Source organism: Nomascus leucogenys, chromosome 22a, assembly GCF_006542625.1.
Source record: "Nomascus leucogenys isolate Asia chromosome 22a, Asia_NLE_v1, whole genome shotgun sequence".
Lineage (NCBI taxonomy): Eukaryota > Metazoa > Chordata > Mammalia > Primates > Hylobatidae > Nomascus > Nomascus leucogenys.
Genome location: NC_044402.1, coordinates 17,030,654 through 17,053,059, shown reverse-complemented (window position 1 = coordinate 17,053,059; position 22,406 = coordinate 17,030,654). Strand labels below are relative to the sequence as shown.

The following is a 22,406-nucleotide window of genomic DNA, read 5'->3' as shown; positions in this document are numbered from 1 at the left end:
AGCAGTCTGAGATCAAACTGCAAGGTGGCAGCAAGGCTGGGGGAGGGGTGCCCGCCACTGCCGAGGCTTAAGTAGGTAAACAAAGCACCTGGGAAGCTCAAACTGGGTAGAGCCCACCACAGCTCAAGCAGGCCTGCCTGCCTCTGTAGACTCCACCTCTGGGGGCAGGGCATAGCCAAACAAAAGGCAGCAGAAACCTCTGCAGACTTAAATGTCCCTGTCTGACAGCTTTGAAGAGAGTAGTGGTTCTCCCAGCACACAGCTGGAGATCTGAGAATGGACAGACTGCCTCCTCAAGTGGGTCCCTGACCCCCGAGTAGCCTAACTTGGAGGCACCCCCCAGAAGGGGCAGACTGACACCTCACACGGCCGGGTACTCCTCTGAGACAAAACTTCCAGAGGAATGATCAGGCAGCAACATTTGCTGTTCACCAATATCCGCTGTTCTGCAGCCTCCGCTGCTGATACCCAGGCAAACAGCGTCTGGAGTGGACCTCCAGCAAACTCCAACAGACCTGCAGCTGAGGGTCCTGACTGTTAGAAGGAAAACTAACAAACTGAAAGGACATCCACACCAAAACCCCATCTGTATGTCACCATCATCAAAGACCAAAGGTAGATAAAACCACAAAGATGGGGAAAAAACCGAGCAGAAAAACTGGAAACTCTAAAAATCAGAGCACCTCTCTTCCTCCAAAGGAACATAGCTCCTCAACAGCAAAGGAACAAAGCTGGACGGAGAATGACTTTGTCAAGTTGACAGAGGAAGGCTTCAGACGATCAAACTACTCTGAGCTAAAGGAGGAAGTTCGAACCCATGGCAAAGAAGTTAAAAACCTTGATTTTTTTTTTTTTTTTTTTGAGATGGAGTTTTGTTCCTGTTGTCCAGGCTGGAGTGCAATGGTGTGATCTCGGCTCACTGCAACCTCCGCCTCCCCGGTTCAAGTGATTCTCCTGCATCAGCCTCCCAAGTAGCTAGGATTACAGGCATGCACCACCACACCTGGCTAATTTTGTATTTTTAGTGGAGACAGGGTTTCTCCATGTTGGTCAGGCTTGTCTCGAACTCCCAACCTCAGGTGATCCACCTGCCTTGGCCTCCCAAAGTGCTAGGATTACAGGTGTGAGCCACCGCACTCACCAATAGAATGCATTTTTAAATAATGCAGTAACATTGATTCTTCCACTTTCAGCTAGGTTATTTCTACCCTGACCAAAGGGAGAGAGTGTGTGTGTGTAGACACACCTATGTATATATCCTTATGTACATATAGTCTAGCGTTTAAATCTATCCAAATTCAGAATCTGTTCCAGACTACAGTGCTAGAAATCAACAACAAAAAAGATAACTAGAAGATACCCATTGTTTGAAAATTAAGAATTATACTTCCATATAATCTAAAAGACAAAGACAAAGATGAACTCTTAATGATTTGTTACTATTTTCAAGTTATAAAACCCCTTAAAATCAAAACTTGTGAAATATAGCTGAAACAGTACTTAGGAGGAACTTTTGGGAGCTTTAAATGCATATACAATTGGCCCTCTGTATCCATGGGTTCTGCAACTACAGATTCAACCAACCATGGATGGAAAATGTAGTTAGGCCTATGATGGTTGCATCTGTACTGAACATGTGGACTTTTTTTTCTTGTCATTATTCCCCAAACAATATAGTATAACAACTATTTACACAGCACTTATACTGCATTAGGTATTATAAGTAATCTAGAGATTTAAAGTACAGTTGACCCTTGAATAATGGACGGGTTAGAGGCACCAATCCCCATGCCATCAAAAAGCCATGTCTAACGTTTAGCTCTCCAAAAACTTAACTACTAATAGCCTACTGTTGACTGAAGTCTTATCAATAACACAAACAGCTGTTTAACATATACTTTGTGCATTATATGTACTAATACTGTATACTTACAATAAAGTAAGCTAGAGAAAACATAAGAAAATCATAAGGAAGAGAAAATATAATTGTTATTCATTAAGTAGAAGTGGATCATCACAAAAGTCTACATCCTCATCTTCACATTGTGTAGGCTGCGGAGGAGGAAGAAGAGAGGCTTGTCTTACGATCTCAGGGGTGGCAGAGGTGGAAGAAAATCCACCTATAAGTGGACCCATGCAGTTCAAACCTGTGTTGTTCAAGGAGTAACTGTATTTTGGAGGATGTTCAAATTATATATCATTTTATATAATGGACTTGAACATCCACAGATTATGGTATCTGCAGGGGGTCTTGGAAGTAATCTCCCCCAAAAATAGCAAGGAATAACTACATTATAAATAAACAAAGGCTAAAATTTAACAAATAGGCATCTACCCCCAAGACATCAGAAAAACATCAGCAAAACTAAGATTTTCTAAATGCTTTTATAGTATTTTTAAAATTATTACTAGTTTATAGGAAAAATGATTTTTGTATATTGTTTTCATATCCAGAAAATTTGCTAAATTCTCTGTTCAATTCCAATAATTCATCTTTGGATTTTTCTATATATATAAACACATCATATATATATATATAACCAACTGAGAATGGCAGTTGTTTTTTCCTTTCCAATCTGTGTGCGTGTATCTGTACATATATATATACACATATATATGCTATACACATATACATTTGGCCTTACTATATTGACCAAGACTTCTAGTCTATAGCTGAACAGAATGGTGAAAATGAGCATAACTGTCTTTTTTCTGATTTCAAAGGAAAATCTTCAATACTTCAACATTAAATATGATATTTGCTGGTGACATTCTACGCTCTTACTACAAGGGAGAGCAAACCATGTCCTGTGGGCCAAACCAGGCCTGCTGCCTATTTTTGTACAGTCTGAAAGCTAGGAATAATTTTTACATTTTTAAATGGTTGAAAAAAATGTTTTAATAAAATTTTGAAACACAAGAAAATTATTTGAAATTCTACTTTCTGTATCTGTAAATAAAGTTTTATGGAAGTACAGGCATATACTTATTTGGTTTTTTGTTTTGTTTTGTTTTGTTTTGAGACAGAGTCTCACTTTGTCACCCAGGCTGGAGTGCTGGCGCAATCTTAGTTGACTGCAACCTCCGCCTCCCAAGGTTCAAGTGATTCTCGTGGCTCACTCTCCTGAGTAGCTGGGATTACAAGCATGTGCCACCATGCCCAGCTTATTTTTCTATTTTAGTAGAGACAGGGTTTTGCCATGTTGGCCAGGCTGGTCTTGAACTCCTGGCCTCATGTGATCCACCTGCCTCAGCCTCCCAAAGTGCTGGGATTACAGGCATGAGCCACCACACTCGGTCTTTTTTTTTTTTTTTTTTTTAATGTATTGTCTATGGCTTACATACTATCTTTGTATCACACTACAGAGGCAGAGTTGAGATACTGGGAAAGAGATGATACACTCTCATCACTTTGGACTGCTCCTCAGTACATTACAATTTTCAGTGACACAGTTACAACTTGACAGAATTTTGAGGGCTATCTGTATTACCATATAGTGACATTTTGTTATTATTTTCGTTTACCAATGTATATTCATACTGGACTTAGAATGTTACATTTTTAAGGCACAATGGAGCATGGACTATACTGTTCTTGAATTAGATGGCAAAGCATTAGGTTTATTATGCAATGACACTGTAGCTGTGCTAAAAGGATACAAATATACATTATCAGACTAAGTACTCATCACAATTTTTCAACTCATAAGAAAGCTCAGAAAAATTAGAAAATTTAAAACAGAATATCTCATCACAGAAGTTATTCACAAATTTAAAAATACAATGAGGGTGCAAGAGAAGTAAGTTTCTGAGTGGTTGATTTGTTAGCCAAGCAAGGAAAGCTACTTATTGGTAATGAATTACTTAAATCATTTTGAATTGCAGCAGCTTAAGAAATATGTCCAGAGAAAACAGACTTGTTTAAGACTGTTAGCCTTTCTGTGAGAACAGTTGCTCCAAAAGTTGAGAATATTGGGAACACTACCAATAATTAGTTTAAAAACACAACAAATAATTTTGAGTGGTTTTCCTTGATTCTTCATGAGTTAACAGATGTTACAGGTACTACTCAATTGTTTATTTGGGGAGTCAATGCAAAGTGTGAAGTGACAAGAATTTGCTTTTATGAATAGTCTGCACGAAACAACTACAGACAAGAATTTATTCAAAATCATTGAGAAAACACTAATTCAATGCAACCTAAATTGGAATCTGCTAAGATGAATTATAACTAACTGATAGTGGGAAAAAAGTATGTATAGAAAAAAATGGCTTAAAGAGATTTACACAGATTATGAAAACGTAAGGGGTTTAAAGCCTGTGCTTATTCATTGTATTATTCTTTAGCACGTACTTAGCAAAGAAAAAAATAAGACTCTCTCTTGTTTTTTTTAACCAATAGCATTAATGGTGAACTTCATTTGCTCCTGTGGATTTAACCACTGTCAGTTCTGTGAATTTATTTTTTGTAGTTATAACAGCTGCTTTAATGTTTTTTTATTATTATTATACTTTTAAGTTCTAGGGTACATGTGCACAATATGCAGGTTACATATGTATACATGTGCCATGTTGGTGTGCTGCACCCATTAACTCATCATTTACATTAGGTATATCTCCTAATGCTATCCCTCCCCGCTCCCCCCACCCCACCACAGCCCCTGTTGTGTGATATCCCCCTTCCTGTGTCCAAGTGTTCTCATTTTTCAATTCCCACCTATGAGTGAGAACTTGTGGTGTTTGGTTTTTTGTCCTTGCGATAGTTTGCTGAGAATGATGGTTTCCAGCCTCATCCATGTCCCTACAAAGGACATGAACTCATCCTTTTTTATGGCTGCATAGTATTCCATGGTGTATATGTGCCACATTTTCTTAATCCAGTCTATCATTGATGGACATTTGGGTTGGTTCCAAGTCTTTGCTATTGTGAACAGTGCTACAACAAACATATGTGTGCACGTGTCTTTATAGCAGCATGATTTATAACCCTTTGGGTATATACCCAGTAATGGGATGGCTGGGTCAAATGGTATTTCTAGTTCTAGATCCCTGAGGAATCGCCACACTGTCTTCAACAATGGTTGAACCAGTTTACAGTCCCACCAACAGTGTAAAAGTGTTACTATTTCTCCACATCCTCTCCAGCACCTGCTGTTTCCTGACTTTTTAATGATCACCATTCTAACTGGTGTGAGATGGTACCTCATTGTGATTTTGATTTGCATTTCTCTGATGGCCAGTGATGATGAGCATTTTTTCATGTGTCTGTTGGCTGCATAAATGTCTTCTTTTGAGAAGTGTCTGTTCATATCCTTTGCCCACTTTTTGATGGGGTTGTTTTTTTCTTGTAAATTTGTTTGAGTTCTTTGTAAATTCTGGATATCAGCCCTTTGTCAGATGAGTAGAGTGCAAAAATTTTCTCCCATTCTGTAGGTTGCCTGTTCACTCTGATGGTAGTTTCTTTTGCTGTGCAGAAGCTCTTTAATCAGATCCCATTTGTCAATTTTGGCTTTTGTTGCCATTGCTTTTGGTGTTTTAGACATGAAGTCCTTGCCCATGCCTCTGTCCTGAATGGTATTGCCTAGGTTTTCTTCTAGGGTTTTTATGGTTTTAGGTCTAACATTTAAGTCTTTAATCCATCTTGAATTAATTTTTGTAAAAGGTGTAAGGAAGGGATCCAGTTTCAGCTTTCTACATATGGCTAGCCAGTTTTCCCAGCACCATTTATTAAATAGGGAATCCTTTCCCCATTTCTTGTTTTTGTCAGGTTTGTCAAAGATCAGATGGCTGTAGATGTGTGGTATTATTTCTGAGGGCTCTGTTCTGTTCCATTGGTCTATATCTCTGTTTTGGTACCAGTACCATGCTGTTTTGGTTACTATAGCCTTGTAGTATAACTTGAAGTCAGGTAACATGATGCCTCCAGCTTTGTTCTTTTGGCTTAGGATTGTCTTGGCAACGCGGGCCCTTTTTTGGTTCCATATGAACTTTAGTTTTTTCCAGTTCTGTGAAGAAAGTCATTGGTAGCTTGATGGGGATGGCATTGAATCTATAAATTACCTTGGGCAGTATGGCCATTTTCAGCTCTGTGAATTTTTGCCAGATACAGAAGCAGAAAATCCTGACTTGCGCTAACACAGCAGTTAAATGGCTTAGCAGTGGTTAAGTTTTGTTGTGATTTTCTGATCTCAGAACCAAGATTGAAATTTTTCTGAATTATGAAGAATTGGTCTCTTTCTTTCTTTTGAGATGGAGTCTGGCTGTTTCCCAGGCTGGAGTCCAGTGGCACGATCTCAGCTCATTGCAACTTCTGCCTCCCGGGTTCTAGTGATATTATTAAACACTGAATGGATTTGGAAATTAGCTTCTACTGAAGACTCAATACTGTTACCTAATGAACTCATCCTAAAATTATAAGGCAAAAGCAGTACAATGTAATGTGAAACTTACATTGTGGTAAAGTCATTTGAACAATTAATGCTATTTGAATAACAATATCAAGCTGCTTTATATACTTCTGTGCTATCACAACTTAAAACAAGAAGTGAGGTCTCCATTCCCACACAAATCTGCAGCAGATATTTTTTGGAGCTTAATTTATAGCTTTAGCAGCATATGTTGGACTATCCTTCTTTGGCAAATGCTGGGTCTTGTCTGTCCCTTGTGCTCCAAGACAAAGCCATAAGCAAAGGTCAAGTTTACCCAAAGGAAAAATGCCTTCAGGGCAAAAAGCGGCTTTGGCACAATGCCCATAAATGCCCATTTTCTTTCACAAATTGGCTGGATAGCTCCTCACTATCTTGTCAGTTCTTTGAAGCTTTTAAGGTGATTGACATTTTAACTAATATCTTTAGTTGTTTTCATTGGAAGTTGTTTTATTCCAAATAAATTGCCCACCAATAACAGAAACAGTAGTCTGAACAATTACTTTTTAAAGAAACAACTGTCCTATTGGCAGCAGCTCGGTGGCACTTGTTAATAGCAGTTCTACAATGAAAGGATTATGAATAGTTCCTAGCAGAGCACAGAGTGAGGTGCAGCCACCACAGTAGGTTTACAGACATATGACCTATGCCATCTCCCATCCCCCAAAAATAGACTGGCACAATGACAGTAAATGGCATGACTGATTAGCGTACCATGAAAAACATCAATAATTATCTGGAAACAATTAGGTTGAGTCCCCATCTTACTCCTTACACTAAAGGAAGCTTTACATAGATTAGGAGTTAAACATAAAAACATAACCACTAATGTACTGGAAGAATATATTGAAAATTTTTAAAAAATAATTTTGGGGAAGATTTCTCTATGATAGAATCCTGGAAGTCATGAAAGAAAATACTGATAAATTCAGCTATATAAAAAATAACAACAACAACAACAACAAGAATTTTTGCTTACCTAAAACAACCTACACGAAGTAAAAAAAAAAGCAAGTAACAAACTATTGAAATTACTTGCAATTTACATTATAGGCAAAGAGTTAACATCCATAATATATAAAGAGCTGCTAAAAGTAAAGGAGAAAAGGATCAACAACCCTACAGAAAAAATGGCAAGAAATGTGGAAAGTTTATAGAAAGGATTCTAGGGAACCACCTAACTTTTTAAAATTGGTAAATATAGGAAAGAATTAAGCACTTTTCTGCCTTTATTATAGCCAGGATAAACAAATAATTGATGAGAAGAAATTCTCTTTACAGAAATATTACAGCTAACAAATGAATAATGAGTGATATATGTAAGTATTAGAATGCCACCATTTGAAACTCTTATTAAAATGATAGATTTAGGCCATGCATTCTCAACAGGGGCAATATTTACTGAAAGGGGGTAAAAATGAATTCTTAGGGGTAAAATATCTTAAATATTACAATGGTTTGCATTCTCTTAAGGGGCCACAATACAAAAAGAGATACACAGTTGTCTGTGGTCTTAAAATTTCAAAGAGAGGGTGTGATCAAGAAAAAAAATGTAAGAAAGTGACAATGAAAAAAGGTTGAGAAATACTGATCTAGACAATAATCATCAATGGTTGCTACTAGAAAAAACAGAGACTACACATTACATACCATCAAGCGGGAGTACACCACCACCTAGGAAATATCCTGAAAATTCATAACTGTATCTTATCAAACCTCTAAATCTAACTACCAATTTACAGGATATAGGGAACAGAGACTATGTTAAAACACACTATGGGTATGCAATTAGCCAAATCCAGAATGTGGGAAACCCTGAATAAACTGTAAGAAGAACAAAAAGGGAAGGAAGAAAGCTGTAGAATAAAAGAGACTGAAAAGACATATCAACAAACGCAATATATGAAGCTCATTTGGGTGCTGATTTTAAGAAATCATAAAAATATTTTATGAGACAATCTGGAATTTCTATACTAGCTAGATACAGAACACTGTGTGATAACAGTATTGTGGTGATGTTTGAGATACCTTTTAAAGGTACAAATGGAAATATTTACAGATGAAATCGGGGGAAAAAAAGACAAACTGGGGGAAACAAATCTCAATTCCTAAAATTGATCAGGGGTTCTCAAACTTTTGATTATATCGTAGTCACTTGGAAGGCTTCTGAAATCACAAATTGCTCTGGTATTAGGTCCTGTAAAAGGCCTGAGAATTTGCATTTCTCACACATTCTTAGGTAATGCTGACGTTGCTCGTCTAGGAACCACACTTTGAGAACCACTATCACAGACAAGGTTTCTAATTTCTTTAATACATAAACAGATATCATTAGATCTTATTTAAAATCAAGTAGAGAAAAAGATCCATGAACTAATAGAAAATAGGCAAAGAGCTTGAACAGGTCAAAGAAAAAAATGTCCTCTAAACATATAAAAACATAATCAACAACCCTAAATAAAAGAGAAATACATATTTTCAAAATATAACAAGGTATTATTTTTCACCCTTTGGGATTATAATTAGTTCTGTTAAGGGTGTGAGAAAACAGGCACTGGCAATATATTCACAATAGGTGTATAAATTGTTGCTGCCTCTATGTAAGGTCTTACCTATCAAAATTTAAAATGCACACATCCTTTGACTACTGCTAAACATTTATCAGAGATATTCACACATGTAGAAAATGACAAATGTATAATGATATTCACTGCAAGCCCTGTATTTCTAAAATACACAAAACTGGAGGAAACTAATCTTCCATCAGTAATGGATTAGTTGAATAAATTACAGTATATCCATGCAGTGAAATATTATATTCCTGTTAAAAAGAAGGAGGTGGCCGGGCGCGGTGGCTCACGCTTGTAATCCCAGTACTTTGGGAGGCCAAGGCAGGTGGATCACGAGGTCAGGAGATCGAGACCAGGTGAAACCCCGTCTCTACTAAAAATATAAAAAATTAGCCAGGCGTGGTGGCGGGCGCCTGTAGTCCCAGCTACTCAGAGAGGCTGAGGCAGGAGAATGGTGTGAACCCGGGAGGCGGAGCTTGCAGTGAGCCGAGATTGCGCCACTGCACTCCAGCCTGGGCAACAGAGCGAGACTCCGTCTCAAAAAAAAAAAAAAAAGAAGGAGGTAGTTCTGTACATTCTGATATGGAACAAACTCCATATCATATATTTGTAAGAGAAAAAATATTACTAATAATTCTATTAATTTTCAGTACTTATTACTTATGTTCATTTCTTATACCATGAGCTAATAAAGTTTTAATCGGAGTATTTTTTCTTTTCTTTTTGAGATGGAGTCTCACTCTGTTGCCAGGCTGGAATGCAGTGCCACGATCTCGGCGCACTGCAACCTTCGCCTCCTGGGTTCAAGCAATTCTCCAGCCTCAGCCTCCCAAGTAGCTGGGATTACAGGCGCCCACCACCATGCCCAGCTAATTTTTGTATTTTTAGTAGAGACGGGGTTTCACCATGTTGGCCAGGATGTTCTCAATCTCTTGACCTTGTGATCCGCCCACCTTGGCCTCCCAAAGTGCTGGGATTACAGGTGTGAGCCAGTGCACCTGGCCATGTTTTCTTTATGTTTATCTAAGGATACATTCCAGCCTATGGAATTACTTTATAATTTGCTTACCTGACCGAACGATCATCACTTCCAGTCACAGCCAAAGGTTTAGTAGGATGGACAGCAAGTGCCCAAAGTTCACCTTCACAATGCCCTTGCATAATTAGAAAAGGTTTATTTCTTTCTTGCACCACAATTTCAAAAATTTCACTGTCCTGTGTTCCAACTAGAATGTGGTCACCTCGCCAACACACACTCCTTACAGACAAACCTAGTAAAAAGTAAATTGTATTTAATATATAATGCTGTAATAATGGTAGCAGCAGGAGGCAGACAAATCCCTACACAGATAGGGGCAAGTCCCGGTGAAATCCAACCTTCAAACCTAAGACAGTTTAAAGCCTGAAAGCCAAGCTACAAGTCTCAGATAAATCCACGGACCAACTGAAAACGTCTATTCCCATTTGGTGCACTTTCCTCTGATTGATCCCCACCTTTCACCTACTTTACACATATTTACCCTTCCCTAATTGGTTTTTTATAGTGTTGTGCCCATCTCTGAGTGGTGCCTTTTTAAAGCCTTTTTTGCATACTCACAAACCCATCAGCATGCAATCCTCCATTCTGAACCCATAAAAGCTCCACACTCAGCCATATTTGGGGACTGCCCACCTTTGGGTAGGGGGTTGGGGGCGGGGGAGACTACCTGACTTCAGCTCATCTCGGGTACCCTCTCCACTGAGAGCTGTTTTGTCACTCAATAAAACTCTTTGCCTTGCTCACCTGCCAGCTGTCAGTATAACCTCTTTCTTCTTGGATGTGGGACAAGAACTCGGAACTCACCAGTGAGTACAGACAGAGGTGTAACCCTGTAGCACTCCCCTCCTACTTGCCAAGCAACAGGAAAGGGAGCCGCTGGGCACCATATGCCCCCGTTTATTAGGCAGGACTGAAAGAGCTATTAACATGCTGTAACACCCCCTTTGGGGCTTCAGGGTTGCTGAAGTCCCCAACTTTTTTAGGTGCCACCACATTCCCTTCAACCAGACGCCAATGCCCAAGGCAGAAGCAGGTCACAGCACACCCAGCCCAGCCACAGGCTGAGCATGGATCCTGCAGCAAATGTGGGATCCAGCCAGAGTGTAAGCCAAGCGCAGCCTGCCAGGCCAAGTGGGCAGGGTACCTCCTGGCGAGCCTGGAGCCCAGTGCAGCCCTGGACAGGGGCATTGCCAGCCATGGAGGTCTCCAGCTGGCAAGGTGGCACCCAAAATATCCTGTGTCAATAATTCCAATCTTCCTAAATTGAAGTTAATTTTGTACCTTTTATATTTTAGATGTGAGACAGAAGAAATATGTAAGTCCTTGATCTATACTCACATTTTCTTCAATTGTCCATGTTGTTTTCTACATGAAATATTTGTCTTTTTATGTATCTAGTTCCTACCCATCCTTCAAGACATGTACTCTTCTTCCTTCTCCCTTGTAGACAACTCTAGCCACATCTACTTGCTCAGCCAGTCTTTTAACACTTCAGTCTGCATTGTTCAATAACTACTCAATTAGTAAATTACCTTTATAGAATTGTATTCTTTTCCTTCTAATAATCTTTTTTCTTGTCTCCATTTCTTCAATATACTCATAATATCATTAAAAAGAGAGAATTTTACTTTTTCTGCATACGCCTCAATGTCTTTTGTAATCTTAGCAAAGCTACGTGTTTTTCAGTTTTCTCAAGTGTGTTACATGGCCAATATAAAGACACCGTGTACCTCACAATGTTCTCGTGAGGATCAGATAAGAAAAAGTCTCAAATTATTTTGTAAGCTTCAAAGCACAATAATGTTTAGCAAAACTAATGAAAATAGAATAACAACATTTACATGCTTATTATGTGCTATCCTTATAAACATTTTAGAAATATCAATTCATTTGATCCTATATCCTAAATAATATATTTATTCTTATTCTCCTCATTTACAGTGAGGGTAAATTATCAGCCCAAGGTCACACAACTTGTAGGTGACTGGAATATCATTTAAACACAAACCTGTGGGTAGCTTTTATAATAAAAGATCCTGTTTTATTACATCAATTTTTTTTAATCCCCAAGAGAAAAAAAAATCCCCCAATTGCTGATAAATTTGGATGAAGGAAAAATACATCTAATCACATTCAAATCATCCTGAACAAAAGTTCCCCAACCCTCAACATTTACCCTCAACTGTTTATTTAGGATAGCTTATTTGTTAAATAGTTATATTTAGCATTCTAATAGTGAAATACTTTCAAAATCTAAAGATACCTAAGTGAGTACCTCTCACATCTCTCTATAGGTCCCATTATAATAGACATTAGACTTATGAAAGAATCTTTCTCCTAACAATGAACCTAAACTCTTTACGGACAAAATTTCTCCTTAATAGAAGAATTTCAATCAAATGCATACAGGGTGAAGAGGCAAATGTAAGTCTTCTTTATATTTCCAAAACTTATATTTATACTCACTGAAAGAAAGAGATAATCTTTGGGAAGTTTAGAGTTTGTCTAGTTCTAAGACATTTGTTTTGTTATTACCTTTGTATCCCTGGTCTGTTTCCCTGAGATCAATCACAGTAATTGGTTTAAAAGTTAAATCCCAAAGACGAATACAACCATCTCTGCCACCAGTAGCAAAGCCTTCTTCACAAGCATTCATGCTAAAAATTCCTGCCTAGAAGAGGAAATAAAATAATTTAACAACAAATGTTTTTTAGAACATCTACTATATGAAGGTAGAAACCCTTTTAAACCAATTTAACAATATTTTGGTAGGATATAAGAATAAACAAATACATCCGAAAACACAAAAGAAAATCTAGAAGTAAGTCCATAGGAACTTAATACAGTTGCCCCTTGTGGATTTGAACTTCACTGGCTCACTTATATGGATTTTTTTCAATAAATACAGTCAGCTCTGCATCCACAGTTCCATATCAACAAGAAACCCCGAACAAAATACAATCTTTGTGGGATGCAAAACCCGTAGATAGGGAGGGCTTTACATATGCAGGTTTCCCAGGGCAAGACTTGAGTATGTGCAGATTTTGGTATCTGTGGTCCTGGAGCCAATCCCCCCAAAATATCAAGGCATGATTATATATAACCAAGGTGGTATTTAATTATATGGATATAACATAAAAGAAAATAGATTTAAATCCTATACCACATGTAAAAATGAATTACAGATGAACTTATAACTATTTATAACTAAATATAAAAAATAGAAATATTAGAAAAATTCAGAATAACATTTAGATAACTTTGGGCTGTGAGAGACTTTTCTATGCATGGCAGATCACCCACAAGTTTTAAATTTGTTCATATGAGAAAAGATGTAATAAGCAAAGACAAACAGATTGGAGAAATATTTGCAACATGTATGACTGTCAAAAGATTAATAACCCTAACATTCAAATGAATAAAGGAAAGAAAAACAATTCAACAACCACAAAAAAATTAAAAAATAAAAAAGCAAAGGGTAGGAAAACCCAATTAATAGAAATTTAATGCACTGAGGACTTTTCTACATGAAGATCTTGCTGTTAACAACGTGGTGGCTTTGTGCTATCTAGCTCCCTTTACTTTGTAAGGGGGACCCAACTGCTAAAAAGCTCAAACCAAAAAACGCTAAAAATTTAAACAGATTTCTTTTTTAGTTTAGTAAGTTATTTACACGAAAATTTAATTGCCTCTGGTAAATTAGCCTCAAGAGCACTAGCTTTATTCTGGTGTCATTAATCTAGAATACTTTTAGATTGAAGTCAACAAGCTTTTTTTCAACACTACTCTTCAGAAAGACACCATACTAAAGCAATAGCTTTAACAAGATACTAATTATACTCATGTAATAAATATCAATGAGTCTAATTGATTTCTTCATTGAAATCTTGAAAACAAATAGATAATTCAGTTAGAAAAGCATTTTCAAGCAACCAAACTGACTAGAAACAATATACTACGTTATGCAGTCTGTCATTCTAAGACAAGGTTAAGTAACACACATTAAAGTGTTTAAAATACTTAAATATACTTACAGCATGGGCTCCTTGTATTGTTCGTATAAGATTGATTCCTTTCCAAACATATATATCCCCATTGAGTGCACCAGAATATGTTAATTCATCCCTTGCACAGGCTAGGCACAGTATTGTCTGAAGGTCACCCGTCTTACCAAAGACACCTCGTTTTGGGGTCAGAGCATTTCCACATAAACTCCAGAACTAAAAGGTATATAGTATAATCAAATTACCAAAGAATTCTTAGAAAATAAAGTAAAACATTCCCAATATTTTGATGCTATATTAGAGCAGTGAGCTAAAAATTAACTAAGAAATTGCCTTATGATAAAATAGCATTCAACGTTCAGATTCTCATCCTAGTGTTGTCCAAAGCTACATTATAGCACAGCTATATAGTCACTGGTTTCAATTCTTATCTGTAAGAATAAGGGGTTTGAATCAGATTATTTTTAAAATATGCTATGCTTTCCTTAGGTTTCTGAAAAGAAATCTACCTAAAACTTAGATTAAGCCAGGCACAGTGGCTCATGCCTGTAATCCCAGCACTTTGGGAGGCCAAGGTAGGCAGATCAACTGAGGTCAGGAGTTTAAGACCAGCCTGGCCAATATGGCGAAGTCCCATCTCTACTAAAAAATACAAAAATTAGGCGAGTATGGTGGTGCATGCCTGTAATCCCAGCTACTCGGGAGGCTGAGGCACGAGAATCGCTTGAACTCAGGAGGCAGAGGTTGCAGTGAGCCAAGAGTGCACCACTGCACTCCAGCCTGGGCACAGAGTGAGACTCTGTCTCAAGAAAAAAAAAAAAATCAGTTAAAAAGTTGGGAATGGGTTAGCAATGAAAATGAAGATAAGTCATCACAGACTAAGAAGAAAAAGGACCAAATCTAATGTACTCTCTCTGACAGAAACATTAAAGATAGGAAAAAAGGAGTATGCTACAGCTCACGGTGACTACAGCTCACTGTAACTATAATATTTGATATTTTCAAAGCTGAGCAATTGCTTTGCTTGTAAAGCTTAAAAAAAAAGATAGATGTCCATGTGGAATGATTTGTTCATTCTTGGGAGAAAATAAGAAGTTAAACATGAATCTTCATTACCAGGGTTTTTGTTCTATTAGGTGGAATTAGGTAAATTTTTATAGTTCATGGAGAGAAATTTAAAGAAAAAGGAGTTGGGGGGAAGTGGGCACAGTGGCAAATGCCTATAGTCTCAGCAACTTGGGAGGCTGAGGTGGGAGGATGGTTTGAGGCCAGGAGTTTGAGGCTACAGTGAGCTATAAATCACACCTGTGAATAGCTACTGCACTCCAGCATGGGCCACATGGTAGGATCCCATCTCTAAAAAATAAACCAAAAAAATGGGACAGGCAGAGATATATACATTAAATAGTTCTGCATAAAGAAATTAGGCCCAAAGAATAAATTCAACTTTGTAATAAGTAATTAACATTTAAAATAACATAATTTATTATCAAATATTATTATTTTAAAATTTGAAGCCTCAAAGAACTAAAAATTATGATCATTATCTATTCAAAGATCTAATGAGTACTTTAAACTTTATAATTTTTAAACTTAAAATCTCCATAATTTCTGGGTATATAAGTGGCTTGATCTCTTTCAGAATGTCCTAATTTGAATCCATTATTTTCTTCTAGATCAGTGATTCCCCATGTTAGCTTCACATTAGAATCACCTAGGGAAATTATAAAATAGGATGCCTGGACTCCCAACTGAGATGAACTGAGACACAATCTCTGAAGCATGAAGACCAGGTATCCAAGTTATTTTGATGCTCAGCAAGAGTTAAGAACTATTGTTCTAGAATCCAAATCAATATTGACCAATAGAAATTTCAATGATGATGAAAATATTACACACACACACACACGCTTTCCAATACAATAACCACTACCAGATACATAAGCATATGAAATGTACTGCTCGTATGACTGAGGAAATGAATTTTAAATTTCATTTAACTAATTTATGTTTAAATAGCTACGTATGGTTGGACAGTGCAGTTCTAGATCATCTCTGGGAATTAATTTCCTCACACGTATTGCCTGCAAAGAGAACTATGTTACTATTCATTTCTTCTAGCAAAGGGAAAGAAATGTAACTCATTATAAAAATATAGTTTATTTAGTTTGAGAAGATGAGCTTTTTATAAAAACCTGAAAATGGAGCCTTTAGCTTTACTATAATATAAAATAGTAAGATCTCTTTATTCATAATTAATTTGCCAATCACTTATTAAGCACTTAATATATATCAAGTACCATATCAAACATACCGTCCATCAAAGATGAACAAGACAAAAATCTCTACCTTCATAGTGCTTATATCATGTGCCGTAAAGCCCAGCATACAGCCTTTTTGGTATTAAATATTTGTCAAAAAATAAATATTTACTACTATCCATCAATCAAATCAATACCAGAATAACAAACCCAGAATTGCAGCAGCAGTGAAAGATGCACTGGAGAAAACGTAGATGGAGTTAGGCATATTGAAATAAAGAATGTGAACACAGAACCTTAATTCACTAGGAATTAACTGTTACCAGGAACTGTTATATCAGACAGTGGAAGTAAAGCAAGTTAATTCCAATTTGTTCCAATGATTTAAAAGTAACTATAAACATAATAATGAATATCACCACTGACTTTACAGGCTTCAAAATCTGAGCTGTAATTATAAAACAAAACCCAGAGCTTTCATAAACAAAGTAAATAGTGGCTCTCAAGGCTGAGAGAGGGACAAGGAGAGATTTGTTAAAGGATACAAAATTATAACTAGATGGGAGGAATAAGTTCTACTACTCTATACCACTGTAGAATGAGTATAGGTAATTTGAATATACAGTTTCAAATAGCTAGAAGGAGGATACTGAATGGTCCTAAAACAAATAAATAGCAAATGTTTGGGATGATAGCTAATTACCCTAATCTGATCACTATACATTTTTATGTATCAAAACATCACTATGTACCCATGAATATGTACTATTATTATTTGTCAAATAAAAGAATTTTTAAAGGCTGAGGTCAAATCAGGGAGCAAACACAGAAAAAGGAAAAGCAACACTTTCAGAAAGCAGACCAGGTGTTGGGCACTGACAAGCACTTGAATATATACTGCCACCTTATTTAATCATCAATTCTTTGAGGATGGTAACAGCAGTCACAGTTTTAAAATGTGAAAAAAAAAAGCTCAAAGAGGTTAAATAACTCATACTAGGTTAAACAGCTAATAAATGGCAAAGCCAGGTCTACCTCATGTTGCTTCTCCCACACCATTCTATCTATGTAAATGAAAAACTCTTGTTTCCTATTTTCAACATTTTACTTTGTAAGCGAAACATGAAGAAACAGGATGGACACAGTGAATCCTACCTCACTAGACTACAAATTTCTTTATGGAATGTGGCTTATTAATTTCCTATTCATACCTATATCCCTTACAATAGTTCAAAGCAAATAATACATATATTTGTTTGATTGAACGTAAGAACAATAAAAACATTGCCGTTTTAAAAATAAGTACTATCAAAATTCTGAAAGCAGGCTAAATTGTTAACAGTGCGATATATACTTAGCAGCAGAGAACTAAACGTGACTGTTATAAAACAAGACCCTTCTAGTACCTTGATATGTTTTACACCACAGCTGACAAGTTTATTTGGCTGGTACAAATCCCAAGAAATATCAAATATCTGTAAACAAATCAGATTCATGATTAAAATACTTATTTCCAGAATCATTTAAAAATCCTGTCCAAAAGACCAAATGGCCCAAACTCCTAATCATAAAATATTCGTCAATAAATAATAATCAGAATCCCACACTTCAAAATCTTATGAGAAATAAAGTAAATTTGAAAATGATAAGAAATAAAAAGCATTTCTTAGTTTCTATGAACTTCAAACACTACTGGAGTAAAATTTGACACGTCTGTTTATTTTTAGTTTTTAAAACAATTTGGTCCATAAATAACAAGAATGGTTGAACAGAATTAGGGCACAAAGGGAGGTGCTTGCATAATTTCTACAGAAAAGAGATTCAGAATGGAACATGACACTTATACAGCCTAGAAATAAGAAACACCTTTATAGCTTTCTATCACTCAGAACTATTTATGTAAAGAATCCAAACACTGATTTTACAGTAATTTTTTTCACTGTTTAAAGGTCAAAGTTAACTTATACTTAAATTTTGGGAGTCTCCAGGCTTCATTATTTTCTAAAATTCCATAAATTCTAAACACATGCAAAACATTTTGTTACAAAAGCAAACAAGCAAAAACCCAGGTGAAATAAAATACGAATGAGAAACGTAATTAAACAAATGATGAAAGAAAAACTAACATTTAAAAAATTATTTATTCTGCTTTCTGGTAGTCTTCATGTTTCTTTGACACCTTATCAACCTACCTCTAAAAGGTTTACATTTTTGGTATACTAAAATGTACACTTTACATTTTGGTATACTCTAAAAATTTACAAAGTGATGCTCTTTAGTGATAATGAAGAAAGAATACATATTACAGTTAATATTTAACAACTCACCATAATACAGATTATATGAAAAACATATCAATGCAACTTTGAAATATTCAACCACAATAATACTTTCAAAAACTCCATTGACAGTGTCATATTTTATAATAATGGGTCTATTTATTAAATTCCAAATAGTCATGTGCAAAATGCTTTGATCAAAGCAGCTAAGAACATGCCAGCTGTCTAATAAAATATATCCAACATTTTAATAATGGTCTAAATTGTGTGTTGTGTGTGTGTGTGTGTGTGTGTGTAATAGGCCTCTCTGTGCAGCTACTAAAAACCAAATGTATTCTCCAAAATGCGAATATACACAAAATTTTCTACCCAACTTTTAGTCATAAATTCCCACCAAATAGAATCATTGGCCATGCCTCTGTGCTGGTTCAGGTTAGGATTTTACTACACATACATACACACAAATTAGACACTTTTAGGAGTTTATAACTTTTTTGATCTACATCCATAAAAATAGTATAATATTTAATTAAAAGCTGGCTATGATGTATTGTTTATATACAACTTGGAATGAGGAATATATATGCTAACAAGTTGTCAGCTAAAAATGTTAGGTCTCTAAAAAATGTAATAGTAATACGTAATTTTAAATCCACACAAGCAACATCATTTTTCACCTTAACCATAATATATATGTAACAAATTAGTGGTAAGCCAAACTAAACAGATCCTAGGCTCAAACCATTCAATTTTTAAATTGAGATTTGAATAATGGGTGTCTGCATATGTCAAACCCATCAAACTTCACACCTTAAATATGTGCATCCCTATGTATATCTATTTCAATAACACTGTTTTAAAAAATGGAAATATCTTGTTTTTACTGAAGCAAACACCGGGTTAAAAGTCTTATACCTAATGTAGATGATGGGTTGATGGGTGCAGCAAACCTCCATGGCACGTGTATACCTATGTAACAAACCTGCACGTTCTGCACATGTACCCCAGAACTTAAAGTGTAATACAAAAAAAGAAAAAAAGTCTTATGCCAATGCTATACATATCGAATCATGTTTCCAAGTCCTACAAAACATATGTACTCTAAGACTTTAAGAGTTTTTACATCTGTACAATTATTTACCAATTGTAAAATTTTAATTACACACAACCTATCTGGCAATAACAAAATACAGAAGAATAAAATCCCCTGAACTCTCTTCTGGTCTTTCCCTTCCAGTACTCATTAGAAATCTCAAAAGGGAATACTTACTCTATCTGTATGACCAGGAGCCATAGACAACATTTTTCCCCTTTTCCAGTCCCAAACACAAACTGCATTCTTTGAATCAAGTCCAACTGAAACCAGGCGCTGAATTATGTCCAAGTCCAGGAAGGAATAAAAATGTAAACAAATCAAAGAGAAACTAAATTATAAATAGCAAGTAAATTATACTCATGGGTTTTTATAAACATAAAACATACACACCTATATTTTATAGACCTCATAAAGGCTGAATGTATTTCACCTTGTTAGTATTTCCACATATGTATAGATCTTCACATTATGAAACAGAAGACAGACTTCCATTTCTAACAGTAGGATTGACAAAATATCCTAAATATACCTCCTACCAAAAACTAAAAATACTAGATAAAATGTAAAATCATCTTTTTAAATGGACTGCTGAGCTGTCAAAAAATTAAGAAATCCAAGAACAAAACCAAAGTGATTTCCAGTGGGAAACCTGGAGGATGAGAAAACACCTACACCTACTGGACTCTAAAGGCATCGGGTGAATACTTGTACCCCTGATTTCTGTGCTGTGGGCTGAGGAAGAATAGGAGACAAAGACTAGGGCCTACCTAAGGTGGGGATTTGAATTGCAGACCGCCTCTGATTAAAGCAGTAAACTTCTCAGAAACAACAAATAACCCCTTCCTAAAGAAGCGGAGGCAACTCATGAAGAGGGAGAAACACCTCCCTGAACATTTGTGACCACAAGCATACTTCACATGGTTGCTGGCCTAAATTCACATTAAACATGAATCCTTCAACTAGGAAGTTTAATTCAAAGTAGTCTTCAGGGTTGGTTGTGTCTTCAAGGAACTTCAGCAATGTGGCCCAAGCAAATATAAATCCTAAATGAAGTACCGCAACTTCGATCCATCCCTCAAAGAATTCCTACATGTAGCAATTCAATAAAAATAAGCTAAAAAAAAAAAAAAAAAAAGGCCAGGTGCAGTGGCTCACACTGTAATCCCAGCACTTTGGAAAGCCAAGGCAGGCAGATTGCTTGAGGCCAGGAGATTGAGACCAGCCTAGGCAACAAGTTGAAACCCCATCTCTACTAAAATTACAAAAATTAGCCAGGCATGGTGACGCATGCCTGTAATTCCATCTATTCGGGAGGCTGAGGCAGGGGAATCACTTGAACCCAGGAGGTGGAGGTTGCAGAGAGCTGAGGTCGCTCCACTGCACTCTAGCCTGGGAGACACAGCAAGACTCTGTCTCAAAAAATAATAATAATAATGATAATAAGCTAAAAAATTAAACAAACCACCCCACCCACACACACAAACACAACAAAATAAGAAACCATGAGTGAGAATGGGCAAGTCACAACAAACAGCAAAGTTGGCCTTGCAAAAAATATCAGACATGGAATTATTAGTTAACATAAAATAAGCTTAATGTGAGAAATAAGCTTAATGTGAGAAATAAAATTAAGGATTCAAAATATCTGTATATGAGCAAAGAATATGAAACTATAAAAAGTATCCAAGGAAACTTGAAGAAGCAAACGGAACTTCCGGAAACAAAAAATAAAATAAGTTAAAAATTCAGTGAAAGAGTTAAATACAAGATCAGCAGGAGATAAAAAGACAAAGTTGAAAACAGAAGTGGATAGTGAGATCGAAAGTATGAGAGAGGTTTAAAAACATAAAAGATGGACTTCTAGCCATGAAGGAGTATCAAGGTCTGAATTTACCCTCCCCTACCCGCCCCTGCCATAAACAGCTAGAAACTGTACAGAATACATGAAACAAATGTTTTGAGACATTTGCAACAGGAAGTAAAGCACTGTGAACCCTGAAAGAGGAGAAAACAAATTAAGTCCTATAATCACCCCAGCTTCCAACTAGGAGGCAATTTCCAGACTATGGCACAGAAAGTTGGAATCCAAAGAGAGCCCAGTAGACTTACTAATTTGGACAAACAGAGCCTGGAGTTCAGAGAGGACAAGATGGCTAGAATTTGCAGAGCAGGAAAAGAGCTCCAGTAAAACTATCTATAGTAAGATTTGAGAATATTAATCTCTGCACGCATAGGATGAACTCTATGAGGTCATGCAAAGAAGAAATTCTACGAAAAGAACAATTACTAGAGAGCTAAAAGCAAAAAAATTCTCAGTGATCACAAACGGCCCAGAATCACTCAAATTCTCAATAACCAGAATGAAGATATCTCTTTGAACTCGCTGGGCAGTCATTAGGAATCCTGAGGTCAGGAGGCGAGTGTCATACCTTAATAGTGAAATTATACCAGTAATTCTAGAGCAAAAGCTACTCTAGTGCTGCCTCATAAAAGTTGGAAAGCAAGCTTTTCACAAAGATGAAACTGATTCATGAGGAACTTGACTGTTTGCCAGAACAGTGTCCATATACTTTAAAAGGATATAATAAAATTACTGATAAGTGAAGAAACAGGAAACTGTGACTAATAACCTGGGGGAAAATCACTCAATAGAAATAGACTCAGGAAACCCAGAGATAATTAAAATTAGGAGACATTTGCTGTTAAAATTAACATTTTTAAGACACTCAAGA

The 22,406-nt window shown here is 36.4% G+C and overlaps 1 protein-coding gene across 12 annotated transcripts in view; it reads right to left on the bottom strand.

Annotated features, from left to right (window-relative positions):
• The window catches only part of EML5 (EMAP like 5), a 179,354-nt gene that overhangs the window by 128,576 nt on the left and 28,372 nt on the right, over nt 1–22,406 (bottom strand). For all 12 annotated transcript variants that reach the window (XM_003260857.4, XM_030803912.1, XM_030803910.1 and 9 more), the window contains exons 3-7: nt 19,849–19,947; nt 17,706–17,774; nt 14,069–14,254; nt 12,570–12,705; nt 10,065–10,266 (exon numbers count right to left, since the gene is read on the bottom strand). In XM_003260857.4, the coding sequence (XP_003260905.2) occupies nt 10,065–10,266; nt 12,570–12,705; nt 14,069–14,254; nt 17,706–17,774; nt 19,849–19,947 (692 nt within the window). The remainder of the gene's footprint in view (nt 1–10,064; nt 10,267–12,569; nt 12,706–14,068; nt 14,255–17,705; nt 17,775–19,848; nt 19,948–22,406) is intronic.